Source organism: Chamaea fasciata, unplaced genomic scaffold (assembly GCF_029207755.1).
Source record: "Chamaea fasciata isolate MVZ Bird 193981 ecotype frontalis unplaced genomic scaffold, bChaFas1.0.hap1 SCAF_19, whole genome shotgun sequence".
NCBI classification, from domain to species: Eukaryota; Metazoa; Chordata; class Aves; order Passeriformes; family Sylviidae; genus Chamaea; species Chamaea fasciata.
Window position 1 is genome coordinate 3,496,124 of NW_027094104.1, and position 13,805 is coordinate 3,509,928.

Consider the following 13,805-nt stretch of genomic DNA (forward strand, 5'->3'; position numbering starts at 1 on the left):
CACTGAATTTAACTAGTTAGCTTCCTGCACAGGCAGAGCCAGGCTCTCTCCAATGAATCTATATCCCCTGCTCCAGTATCTTCACCACACCCTCATCAAACATGAATCAGTCTCTTTTGCAACACCCAGAAGCCAATCAGTGTCCATGCGGCAGTAAAAATATCAATTTAGAGAGGGCTGACCAGCACACAGGGGGACTGGAAGTCACTTGCCTCTCAGAGCTGGACCAGAATTTACAACTTGTGCAAGAGGGAACTTGCAGCAATTCTAGTTAAGGAACCAGAGTAAAGCAGACAGCAATGAGGGCGAGTGCCAACACATCAGACACCTGTGGAGTTTTAGGAAGTGGGATTTCACACTGGGCAGACATCAAGAGAAGTTCTCGTTCCCCCGCACTTCATCTGCGTGGGATGTCAGCCTCAGCACAGGGAATCTCCTCTTTGTGCTGCCTTAACTGTCCCCTGACAGCTCTGGGAGGCAAGGCTCTGGGAAGCTCCTTTGTACAGGCAAAGCCTCCACCCAGCTCAGCTGCATAATAGCTCTGTGAGCCAGGATGTGGTTTGCACTGCAGTGCACGGAGGGTGCTGCTGAGAGCAGGCTTCACACGTGCTCCAAGTTCTCCTGACCCTTCCATTGACTGGCTTTTCCCATGGGCAAGTGACTTCAGTGCCTCTGCAGCCTCATTTTTATTAAAAAAAAAAATGGGGCAAGCAACACACTGGGCCTGCCAGGCTTTGCAAGCACAGTGGGGAAAGCCTCTTGACTTGCCTGGAGCAAACTCCCTGGTTTCAGTGGGAGTTTTTGTTCTGAATTTCAAAGTGCTGAAGAAAGATCGAAGCAGGAGGAGGAAACTTGGGTATGGAGTATGTGTGAATATTTATAGCAGAGGATTCCTCACAAGAGCTTTTGTGGAGGCTTGGAGAACAGGGAAGCAGAGGTACTGATAGTGCCTGGTGAAAGGAGTAGCAGGCACAAGAAGGCTGTGATAAGAGCTGCCTGTAACACTGCACATGACACAGCACAGCTCCTGTCTGCTGCTCCTTCAGCCTCCTTGAGGCAGGCAAAGCTGTCATTTACAGGCACAGAAGTGGGTTGAATATTTTGTTCTTTTCCTGCCTACTCAAGAAAAATTATTACTAGCAGTAAATATAAAAAGGGAGACTAATTGCTTATTGCTCATTTCTGAAGTACCATCTTTCAGTCTGCCTCCAGGCTGCTTGTTTTAATTGGATTTTAATATTTATCTTTATTTGTGATCCAGCCTCACTGGGAGCATGGGAGGTCTGGAGGCTGCAGCATGTCCTCACCTCTGTGCTAAGAGAAGGCAAGGTCGCTTGAGTTAACCCCCATGAGACAGCTGAAAGTGCCTGGGGATCAACCTTTGTGTCTGATTCAAAGAGTAGGAATGAAATGAGACACGGGAAGAACGAGATAAAGGGAGCAGGTACATCTCACATGATTCACAGCTGATATTTATTGGGAACAGAGGTCCAGCATGCAGCCAGGGGGTCCACACACAGCTTTTCCCCGCTGAGCTGCGCCCAGTCCCTGTCCCCAGGGAAGCTCTCACCTGTCACAGCGTGGGGGATGTTGGCGACCATCACCGTCTGTGTTTGAGTCTTGATCCCCGTGTCTGGGCTCTGCATCTCCATCATCAGCGTTTCAATCTGCAAAGCAGGGGGTGGGGTGGGATGGATTTCAGGAGTGGGCACTGGTGTGCCACAGCAATGCATGCAGTGGCCACAGCCCTCTCTGAACCCCCCCCGGCACCAGAGATGTCACCTCCAGCCCATGGCAGCTCCTGCTGCCAGGGCCAGCACAGGAGGGACAGGATGGAACCACTCTATGAGAGTGACGAAAACGAAAAAATAAAACCTCTGCTACCCATAAAGACTCCTCTCTGGCTCACTGGGCACTTAGAAAGAAAAATGGGGAGGGAATAAAATCCATGCTTCTGTTAGGAGGTGCACAAGGAGGTGTGTGAGGGGCTCTCTGACCATTCCTGTGCAGGGCTGCACTCCCCCACCCAGGTCTTGGGCAGCAAAGTTCAGCCTCCCCAGGGATGGGGCAGGGACATCCTCAGATCTGGCAGCATCTCCCGCCTGGGATTCCCCAGGGATCCTGGTGACTCATTTTGAACAGAGGATGAGTCTCACACTCAGGGCCAGACAACTTTTATTTCTCATTCCAAATTATCTTTATTTCTTTTTAAGAGATAAAGATTATCAAAGGTATTTTCCTCCTCTTTGACTTCCTACCAGCACCATTCCAACAGTACAAAGCTGCTGCTTTCACCTGGGATCTGTGCTCAGATGGATGGAGTTGGGGCACAGTCCTCAGCCCCTCGATTTTGATTATCCGAGTGCCATGAGAGCTTTGGGGAAGATGCACTTCTTTTTGTCTTCTGCTTCCAGGGATATTAAATCAAAACTGGTCCAACAGGACCAATTTGGTCTCTCCACACATTTGTTTTGGGTGAGGCTGTAGCTTTTTAACTGAGAGCAGAGGATTTAACGAGAGTGACTTGATGACACGCACACATAATGGAGGGTATTGTCTTCACAGGCACCACAGTGACTTTAGTCCCAAGTCTTGCCAAGTTCTGTGAGGATTTAAGCTGCACTGACAGGATACACTCTGGGCTTGTCAGTAAAACTGGATTTTCAACTGCTTTTAAAGGCAGCAACAAATTAATGCTAAAATGGTGAAGCCTGGTAAAATTTAACATAAATATTTGTATAAATACTTACAAAATATTTTAAAAGAGCAAAACCAGACCAGAAGTGATGGAATGTGAAGACATTTTTTCGGTCTTTTAACAGAACCCATAGTTTCAGCCTCAGGCAGTTCAGCTGTGTGGGATGAGGTGAGGCAGGATGGTCCAGCAGGCAGGGCACTCCTTTTGGAAACTGGGATTCTAAGACAACCTTGGGAAGTCACTCTGTGACTGCACAGACCCTTCACACAGAACAGAGATCCTGGGAGCAAACACAGCCCTGCTCATCCCCCTGTCCCAGAGCTGGAAGCACCCAGCAGGTCCCACCAGGATCCCCCCCAGGCTCACACAGGACAGCACATCCTGCTCCAGCACTGCTGGAGTTCTCCAGAGACGTCTTCAACCAGCTGAGAGCAGGGAATTGGCTCAGAACCCCCCACAGCACAGCACAGCACGTTCCCTTCCTTTAACCAGCAACTCTTCAACTCTCATCATGCTCATACTCCGCCACACTCCCTCTTGTCGCTGGAGAAATGACAAATATATTAAAAAGCAAGGAGCTGCTCTTGGGGGGTGCCTAGCTCTGCCTGCAAACCATCCACCTTGCTGATCAAAACTCAGCCTGTCTCTGTCTCTTCTCCCAAGGGGGCAGAGGATTACAGCCATCAGGAGTTGCCATCAGCACCAGCCTGCCAGAGGGAGGCCGGGAGGGCTGCTCCACACACAGCAGGAACACGTCACTACTTTGCTAAGGGCTCTAGTACATTTTGTCATGCTTTCAGCCAGAAAAGGGCTGTCTGGTATGAATTTTGCAGAATCAGAAGCCACTTCCTGACTGGTTGATGGGTGGAGATGTGCACAGAGGTAAATATCAGGACTGCCAAAGGAGCCAGGCTCTGGGCGAGCTCATCTCACGCACAGACACCACAAGGCACGAGCCCCGTGGAGACTCCCCTTCACATCAGCTGGAATCTCTGCCTGGAGGTGAACTCACCCTGACAGCCACAGAGGAGACAACAGGAAACAACAGAAGACTGTCTGTCCCCTCTCTGATTGCACAAAGTCACAGGGTTCAGTTCACTGAGTGCAAAGCAGAACTCGAACTCCCATAAAGTAAGAAAAACCATCGCTGGATTTCAGGAGCCTTCGGGACGCCCCAGGGAGAGGCAAAGGGCCAGTGACTGATGGAGTGTCCGTGATTCTGGAGAAGGATGGATGCTTTCCTACAGCAAGGAGCAGTGGGGGCAGATGACTGATGCTGGATTGCTTGGCTGAGTTACCCTGGGGTGCAGGTCCCATCCCTGTTTGCCTGAGCTTTACCCTTTGAGCACCCACAACACCGAAAAAACAAACTCCAGCTGCTGAGACTCAGAAATGCAACAGCAAAACACTGCCAAGGTGAGGGGTTCAGCCCTCCTCAGCATCAGCCCAGAGACACCTTTGCCTCAGACATAAGAAAGATCAATTTTCCCAGCAGGAATTTCCAGCTCCCAGCTGAGGGCACAGTCCTGGTGCTATAATGAAACATCTGCTGCTTTCTCCATCGCATTTGCCTGGTTGTAGCCCACCTCACTGCCTGCTGCTGTTTGCAAGGATCAGCCCTACCTGCTCTGATTTCCAAGGTAACAACACAGTCCTTATCCCCACTCTGGCCTCTCTGAAGGCTCATTCAATTGTTTTCAAAGTCTACAACTGCCAACCTTGCTCTGCACATTGATGGATGATCAGAAAAAAGAAGAAATTAGAACAGTCTGTTAACCACCAGTCTGTTAACAGACTGTTAACCACCTAAAACTTCCTGCTTTTTCTTAATTAAAGCTGAGGGGAAGTGGCTTGTTCCCACTGAGTGATGCCTCAGCTAAAGGAAGTAAGTCTGTGAGTGGGGAAGGCAGGGCTGGAGCTGGCTCTTCCCAGTCTAGAGGGGATTTTTTTCCAAAGAAAGATGCAGCACTGGCATCTCCCAGCCTGGGAAAGGGAGGATGGGATGAGGTTGAGCTTGGCCTAAGGCTCAGCTTCAGCCATACCCAGGGCCTCACTTAGAGAGCAGGAGTTTGCTGGATTCCAGCAAAAACACAATTCAGGTGCTCACACACTTCTGGAAATGGCCAGGAAGATGAGGGCCAGCAGCTGCTGGAAAGTCTAAGCCTGGAGAAGTAAAGCCAGGCTGGAAAAGCCCCAACCATGCTGCACACCCCGGAATAGTCCCACTTTGGTTGGTGCACAGCTTGGGGAAGCCACCAGGGACCAGAGTGAGGAGGAGGCAGAGGAAGAAGGCATCCATCAGCCCAACCCACAAGGTGTGAGTCACGGTGCAGCTCCCGTAGCACAGCAAGGAAAAACACCCAGCCCAGCAGCTCCTGGAGAGCAGAGCCCAGCTCTGCCAGCCGATGGCCAGCAGAGCCAGATCTGCCTGCTGGAGCAGGCACAGGCACCAAGAGCTTGGGCTCATTCAAGCCCTCACAGCATCCAGTCAAAATGCATTTCAGAGGCTTGCTCGCTATCCCAACAGACTTTTGGCTCATTCTTCTTCCAGCCAAGATGGTTTAGAAGGGAGAAAAAACCAGAATAAAACAAGCTAAGTGCTAGCATGGCGAGCAGGTCTTACAGGACTCTGGGGGCCTCTGATCCCCTCATAGCTCAGCCAAAAAGACCAAGCTCCACATCCAGCCCGAGTCATTCAGAGCAGCCCCACAGCAGGAACAGGGCACTGCCCACCACCCCTACAGCAACCCGCTGTCCTCTCCTCATGTCCCACGGCAGGATTGCTGCTGCGGTCACCAGCCTCATGCTGGAGAGGCAGCACAGGGAGGTGCTGCAAAGGCACACGGGGCCCACGGGCTGACAGCATGGCAGGAATCCCTCCCTGCAGCTGCAGCAGCCCAGGCACAGCGTGTGTCAGCTGGCAGCAAAGCGTGAGCACAGGCTTAAGCAATTAACAAAGCTTCTTTCTAGGATTTTAGCTCCTCATGGGTCTAAGCCTGTAAGGTGCTCACTGGGCGCATGCCGAGCATCCTCCGCTCCTGCTATGGTAAAGGTGCCTGGTGTTTGCAGGCAGCTCCAAGGACGTGGTTGTCTGCACACACACCACACTGCCATGGAGCAGCCCAGGCTCCAAACACAGCTTCTCCAAAGTCTGGAAAGAACAGAGCAGGAATGAAAGTAGAGACAAGAAGCAAGGGCTTTCGCTGACCACCGGGAGCTTCCCTTCCTACTGCTAACAGGTCCTAGACTTGCAGAGCTCTGGGAGCGCTCAGCCCCCCCGGCTGCTCACAGTATGAGCAGTGCACACTCTGTAACAGCCCTTCGCTGAGTTTTGACTGATCTTCCCACCTGAGGAACTCGGAGCACTTTGCAGAGACTGCTGCACTCCCACGGAGCAGCTGAAGCACAGCTGCAGGCGGTTGTTTTCTCAAAGCACACAGCTTCTCCTCTGCACCCCCGCACACAACTCCACCGAGTATTACTCAGTACAGAATTTGGCCTGGAGTATTTCCCTTGGCAGGACTCTCCAGCCAAATTTAACCTGCAAGATATAGCACCAAAGAAAAGACCCTCTTTACATCTTCTGGTGTAGTAAGTACAGTGCATGCACTGCCAGGCTCATACCTTAGCACTGAAAATCCCCAAATTCCCCTCCCTTTACCCCTGGAATCCTCCTTAGGTTGTGGGCGTTGAGGAAAGCTAACTACAATTCGCGCAACAACTTGCTGGCTGTACTTGTCACTGGAAATTCTGTTAATTCCATTCAACAGGATAAGCCACACTCGGAAGAGGTGGGTGGGAGAAAAGCTAGCTTAACACTCTGCTTTTTAAAATCTGCCGATACTAGCTACACTACAACTGGCTCTGCTTTGAATGAATGCTCCGGAAAAAGCCCACCAAACGCTTTACAAAACTACACATTACACCCAAAAGCGCGGGCATACATCATCCCGCTCCTTCCACTGCTTCTGGGCACAAATACGCTCATTTCTATAAAAATGGAAGGAGGTGGAGAGCAGGCAGTTGGCTGTAATACACCCGCTGAATGTGGGCATCAGCAGAAAGAACTGGGAGCACACACTGGACCCACTGGATCAGAGCTACACTGAGTGGCCTGGCACTGCAGATGATGGGTTTTTCCCCGGGAACAGACGCGGTTTTGAGGGACTTTGAAAAAAAAAAAATAATGGAAGAGGGAGAAAACGTGTCAGGGGAACCATTCAGCTGAGATAAGCTACAAAAGATAAACAGCATTATAGTCCTATTTTCTCCATCACTTGAGCACACGCTGCCCCTCCAGCCTGCCCTCGGAGCCAGCTGAGATCCACAGCGCTCTGCAACAGGTCATGGCCCCAAACTCCTCGGGGAGGGGCAGTCACCCCTCGGACCCCACACGCCAGGAGGTGCCCCAGGTGAGCCGCGGACGAGCAAGACGCTGTGAGCACACATCACCCGAACCACCGCATGGCCCCGCCCGGACGCGGCCCCGGCGTGCCCATAATGGTGCGGCTGAGCCCTCACCTTTTTCAGGAAGGCCATCCGCGGGCGGTAGCGCTGGCCCTGGTCGAGCCGTGTGACGGTCATGGTGGCGGTGCGGAGCGGCGCGGAGCAGAGCGCGGAGCAGAACGCCAAGCGGCCCCGGCCGAGCGCACCTGCCTGCCGACACCGACACCCGCCGGGGGCGGCGCCACCGCTGCGCGCCGCAGCCAATCAGCACCCGCCGCCCCGCGCTCATTTGCATGAAGGTGTGAGGCCGCCGCCTGGGGGCGCTCGTGGGAGAGCGTGGACGGAATGGAATGGAATGGAATGGAATGGAATGGAATGGAATGGAATGGAATGGAATGGAATGGAATGGAATGGAATGGAATGGAATGGAATGGAACGGGAGGGCCAGGGTCTTGGGCCTGGTTTGAAGCAGGCACAGAAACCGATGGAAGCTGGTTGTCCATGAAGGGTGATGCAGTGCTCGGGGCAGCACTTCAGAGGGTGATCTATGGTCAGAACATCCCACTTGGCCACAGCTCCCCAGAGCATGTAGGGTCCAAGGAATGACAGCCCCATCCCCCAGAGTTTTGGGTCATGACCTGTTGCAGAGCCCTATAGATCCCAGCTGGCCCCAGGGGTCAGGCTAGGGCGGGCAGCATGTGCTGAAATGATGGACAAAATAAAGGCATAAGATCATTCTGGAATTTGTGAAGTTACATAAAACAAGCTAAGGCCAAGGTGCTGTGATTAAGTGTTGTGTGTGTGTAAGGACTGAGCAGTGCTTTGGGCACCTTCCCCTTGAATGCCACCAGCCTTGGACAGCTCAGCTGTGGATGCTGATGGGAGCCAGATGGGCAGTTTGGGGAATTGGTGAATTTTCACACAGGGAAATTATGATGAAGAGTGACGAGAGGAAGACCATGTGGTTAAAGTGCTTCCTCACGGTGGAATTGCCTCATGCCATGGGGTGGGGGGTAACAGTTCCCGACTGGCAGCACTGGAAACCAAGAGTTCCAGCAAGATTTTGCCTGGTTCCTCCAGAAAGTGGCAGGATTTCCTCTGCTCCCCCAAGCTCAGCTGCCAGCACAGCTGGGCAGGAGAGTTTGAGATTCAGTCACACAGAATCTGATTGTGCCAGGGCTCAGATGAAGCATGCCCAGGAATTCTTGCCAGGCAAAAGGCACTGTCCTTTGTGTGAGTACCTTCCTGCACACCACAGAGAACACACACCTGGGAGTGTGTGCTCACAGCTGTGTGTGCCTGGAGTGTCACCTGTACACGTCCTGAGCACACACTCACATCACTCTCTCCATGAGCTGATCCCACCCAACACTGTTGGCATTCTCCCTGTGTGCCCAGGACACACAGGAGCAGACTGTACAGGCTCATTTATACCCCCAGCCACGTGTACATCACACCCTTCACATCCACGTTGCCATGTCACATCGGGAGCACCCATGCTCCCCACAGGTGTGCAGCTGTTTCTCAGGGCAGTGCCTTCCCCACCACGGTGTTTGTGACTGCTCTGGATTTGGGATCTGTGGTTCTCCCACTTGAGGGGAGCAGGCTGGCTCTGAGCTCGGAGCAGAGCTTTTTCCATGAACAGCAATGCCCTGAAGGCACAGGCTGCTTTCCCAATTGCTTTGCTGCCCTCGTGTTTTGTCTTTAGCTCTGCTCTTTTGTAGCACCCAGACAAGCCAGTGCTTTGGAAAGCCTTTCCCCCATGTCTGCTCAGCCATTCCCATGTGGAATTCCCCTGTAAGTCACAGCAGCTGCTGGATCAGACACTGCTCCACGCAGATGATGAGCAACCTCTGCCATTCCACACTGGTATCCAAGTTATCCTGCCTCATGCTTCAAGGCATCAGCTGATGGCCTAAAGGAGTAGCAGGAGAGTTCCTCATCTTTGCCAGTGTCTCATAATTCAGAGTCTGAGGTGCAGTTTGGTTCTGCCAAACCAAGCCCAGATCCTGGTGCCCCTCTGAAAGGCCAAGGGTGACAAACTCCAGTAGCACAGATGGTCCTGGGGGCAAAAGGCAGAGAAAGGGAGTTCAGAGGGGAGTTAGGAAGCAAGAGAAAAGACAGCAAAGGCATGCAGGCATTTTTTATGATGCTAGTGAACAAAAATGCTTCCATCTCTGAGAGAGACACACTGGCAGGAATACATTCAAGGAATTCTTTGGGACATAAAATCAGAGTAAGGAGCACATAAAAACATGTAGCTCATTTTCTTGGTTTGGTAGGTGATAATCTACCATGAAACTGAACCATTTGCAGTTTACAACCAAACAACTTGGTCTGTTTCACAAGTGGTGGTAAAATGACTCAGAAATACTCCAAGTGGGGTGCTAACACTGGCCTAAGGATCAACTTCCAACAACTTCCCATGCCCCATATACCTAAAGGAATAAAAATGGTCATTTCATCCCAAAACACTGACTTTAACAGTTCCACTGAGGAATATAGGTGTCTTATTCATGAGAAACAAAGTGTCTTATTCAGGAGGTGTCTTATTCTTATTTGAAATCTGGGTCTTTAAGTGAGTTCAAAAATAAAATGTCTTGCAAGAGATCCGGGAGAAATAGGTCTGAGAAGCTCATGCTGAGGTGTGAGCTCTTCAGCCTTGCTGAGCTCCGAAGACTTTGATAATTTTAAATCCTTCCGATCCCCTAAACACCCCCTCACAGGTCAGGTGTGGGTTTTTTTCTATTTCTAGTCTTCTCTGACAAGCTGTGATGAAGCTTATGGATATTCCTCTATTGTAAAGCTACTTTGTGTAATTTCCACAAGATGTCCAAGGTAAATTCAGCTTTGTAACATTTGTGAGTGACCCACAGCACCAAACACATGGTCAGAGATGAGCTGAGATTTCACCTGTGCCCAGGTGAACCACCCCAGCACTTAATGCTCTTGGGCAGATCTGCCACATGAAGCACGAGGCATTTAAATCAGATTATAGGGGCTTGTCTAGGGCAGACACTCCTGGGCCTCTAATCACGAAACCCACACTTGTGGAAGGCAAAGGATTCTCCAGTCCTTGACACAGCCTGGCTGGCTGATGTGTGAATTTGTTGGTCAAGAAAACAAGGGACTTGAACAGCAGGAAGTGGTGGCGGACACTAGCAGCAGCTGTGCAGGCTCCCTCCAGATTTCTGACTCCCCATATTCATCCTGGCCTTTCTGCCCCCCAGGTAATGCAGAAAGGCATTTTCTGGGGAGTCCCCTTTACCTCCTGTTTTGCATGGTAAATGCTGTGGTATTTATGTAGCTGCAAGTTTCTGTGGGTGCTCTATGCAGGCGGTAATTGATGCTATAGTGGAAATACTCTCGTGGTCATCATATCACATCACAGGGCAATGGTGAGTGTCCATGGGCTCTCCGGAGCCCAGAGATCCCTGCCAGCCCCTCACACAGAGTGTGTCCAGGCTGGGGAAAGGTCTGCTGAAAGCTGGATTTTATCCCTCTGGTCTCCTTGTGAAGCCCCACAAGCTGTGATCGTTCACAACAGACCCGCTGTCACTTCTGCAGAGTTTCTCTGGTGGAAAGTACTGGCAAGGGAATCCCCCCCTTTTCTTTAAAAGGTCACATTTCCTACGTGGTTGCCCCTTCTTCACACATCAGAAAGTTGAATCATGCAACACAAAAGGCATGTGGTGAGTAAGCTACCTTTCTATGTAAGGAAACTGGGGACTGCCCTGAGGGGAAGGAAGGCGTAAGTGAAGCAAGTGGCAAGTGGAGGCTCGGTTTCAGCACGGAGTTCCTTTCAGGAAGATTTCAAAGCAGTTTACCAAAAAAGAAAAAGAAATTGTGCAAACTGTGTCATAGAGAGACGTGACTTAAGCTCAGGTCTGCCAGCAAGGCAATGGTTAAAGGAATATCTCCAGAGTCCATTGTCCTGCCTGGTGGGGCACAAGCGCTCAAATGAGAAGCTTCCTCAGCAGCCTCATGGGAAGGGAAGAGCTGCGAGCGCAAACGGGCAGCCTTTGTTTGCCGTCATCCCTGGGCTTTCCAGGAAAGCTAAGGAAAGAAGTGGCAAAGAGGAAGGAAAAAAGCCAAGCAGAGAAAGACCTTTTGCACCCTGCCTTAGAGATGAAGCCTGGCTGCTGGGGTGGGAGGATGCAGCTGGCTCCACACCTGACCTGGATGATGCTGAGCCCTCTCCAGGGAACATGGTCACGCAGGGCAGGAACAGCCCCTCCGGCAGGGCACTGAGGGCCAGGCTGCTGTGCCAGGACACGGGAACGGACTACCCGGGGGGTTTGGAGAGCTCCCCACACGAAGGGGAGAGGAAAGGGGAGATCAAAGACTCCCCAACACTTAAATGACTTGATTGTAGAAAATTAGGAGTCCTCTGCAGCTAGGGAGGTGAGATGAGAGTTCAGTCAAATACCTTAGAACTTAGTTTTAAAACTCAGAGCAGAGCTCAGGAATGACTGGCTTCCACATCTGTACCAAACCTCGTTTTTCACACCAAGAACACCAGGACGTGCTCCTTGTATTAATTTTATACCACATCCTGTTCTCCTACGAGAAATGCTTTTTTTTTTTCCCCTTTTTTTTTCTTTTTTCTTTTTTTGGTAAGGCCCTGTGAAGTCATTCTCATGCAGTTTACCTCCATGTGGGACCACCCTAAGGTGAGAACATTGATATCTATTTCAGATTTTGAAGGTCCTTCTAAACTCACCTTGCAGTTTCTACATTTATTTTTTCCTTTCTCTAAGTTATGATTAATGTTGGGGGAAAAAGCAGAAAAAAATTGAGAGGAAAACTCAGCAGATATCAAAGACTAGGAGATGTAAGGAGAGACAAATGTTTAATGCAACCTTTGCACTGTGATGGTGTAACTGATGGTAGTTAAAGTTAATTTATTAAACAAATGACTAAAAGAACAGCTGTGCTCAGGGCTGGGTTGAATGAAGTGTGGGATTTTCAGTCCTTGGGATTTTCAGTCCTTACAGGTCCCTTAGCGTATGAATTGTTCTACCCCTCACATGAAGGGTTGCCATTGAAAATAACGTCTTTGCTCCTTTTAACTCAGTATCAGACAGAGTCCCACTCTCTTTTGCTCATTGTACATCCTCGTGAGAGGTCGGGCTCAGGGTGTTTGCTCAGCTTGGTGCTGCAGCCCTGCAGTACCGGGAAGCTCTTCTCAGCCAGGCAGAGAGGAAGGACGTGCCAATTTTTCAAAGTGTTTTAACAAAACGACTCTCTTTCTGCACGGAGAACAAAACCTGCTTAGCTGGCAAGCACCATCCTGCCCCCCTGACCGAGGGCTGACCTCCCCGGGCCGCTTGCCCGGCAGCTTCCCCTGCAGCCACGGGGTTGGCTGAGCCTGGGGCTGGTTTCCATGGAATCTCAGATTTGTTAAGGTTAGAAGGGACCTCCTGAGATCATCCAGCCCAACCCTCCTGCCTAAGCAGGTGACACAGGAATAGGTCCAGGTGTTTTGGAATGTCTCCAGAGAGGGAGGCTCCACAATTTCCCTGGGCAACTGTTCCAGGGCTCTGCCATGCAATGAAGTTCTTCCTTATGTTGAGGTGAAACTTCTTGTGTTTTAGTTTATGGCCACTGCTCCTCATCCTGTCACTGGATACCACCGAAGAGTCTGGGACCATCCTCTTGGCACTCACCTTGGAGATATTTATATGCATTAATGAGATCTGTTCTCAGTCTTCTCTTCAAGACATACCCATGAGAAGCCAGCAACAGGGACAAAGACAAGGACAGGGACAGGAGTGGTGTGTCAGTTCCTGTGTCCAGTTCTGGGCCCCTCAGTTCAGGAAGAAGATTGAAGGGCTGGAGCATGCCTGGAGAAGGGAATGGAGCTGGGAAGGGGCTGGAGCACCAGGAGCCACCGAGGGAACTTTAGGGGCTCAGCCTGGAGAAAAGAAGGCTCAGGGGGGACCTTCTCACTCTATAACCCCTGACAGAGCATGCAGCCAGGTGGGGATCAGGCTCTGCTCCCAGGAGCAAGGGACAGGACTGGAGGGAACGACCTCAGGCTGCTCCAGGGGAGGTTTGGATTGGATATTGTGGGAAATTTCTACATGGAAAGGGTAATTAGACATTGGAATAGACTGCCCAGAGATGTGCTGGAGCCACCCTGGAGGTGCTTCAGGAAAGACTGGATGTGGCAATGGTCCAGTTGACAAGGAGGTGATCAGCCACAGGTTGGGCTGGATGAACTCAGAGATCTTTTCCAACCTAATTGATTCTGTGTTTCTATGATTTAGTCTCTTATGCCATGTCTACAGTGAGAAGGCCAGTGGACATGGCCTCAAAATGAGACACGGGAGATTCAGATTTGAGATTAAGAAAAATAAACTCACAGTTATGGTGATCTGACATTGGAAGGGGTTGCCCAGGAAGGTGGTGCAGTCACCATCCCTGAAGGTGTTTGAAAAACATCCGGACCTGGTGCTGGGTGATTGTGGTTTTGTGTTTACAGTAGCAGTGCTGGTGGATGGTTGGACTTCATCTTAAAGGTCTCTTCCAAACCTTAATGACTTCATGAAATCATTCTCCACCTTATCTTCCATTACAAAGCACGTTAAAACTGTGATCATGTGCATCTATAAACCTTTAACTCCATTACACAGCAGCACCCTGTGCCTGAATGTTC

At 50.8% G+C, this 13,805-nt stretch overlaps 1 protein-coding gene across 6 annotated transcripts in view; it reads right to left on the bottom strand.

Annotated features, from left to right (window-relative positions):
- Window positions 1-7,349, bottom strand: part of RGS9 (regulator of G protein signaling 9) — a 31,809-nt gene extending 24,460 nt beyond the window's left edge. For 2 of the 6 annotated variants that reach the window (XM_066200227.1, XM_066200226.1), the window contains exons 1-2: window positions 7,220-7,349; window positions 1,571-1,667 (exon numbers count right to left, since the gene is read on the bottom strand). In XM_066200227.1, coding sequence (XP_066056324.1) covers window positions 1,571-1,667; window positions 7,220-7,282 — 160 coding nt within the window. In that variant the 5' untranslated portion in view covers window positions 7,283-7,349. The remainder of the gene's footprint in view (window positions 1-1,570; window positions 1,668-7,219) is intronic. The other 4 variants (XM_066200229.1, XM_066200230.1, XM_066200233.1 and 1 more) reach the window with 3 other exon arrangements.
- Between the last annotated feature and the right edge of the window lie 6,456 nt (window positions 7,350-13,805).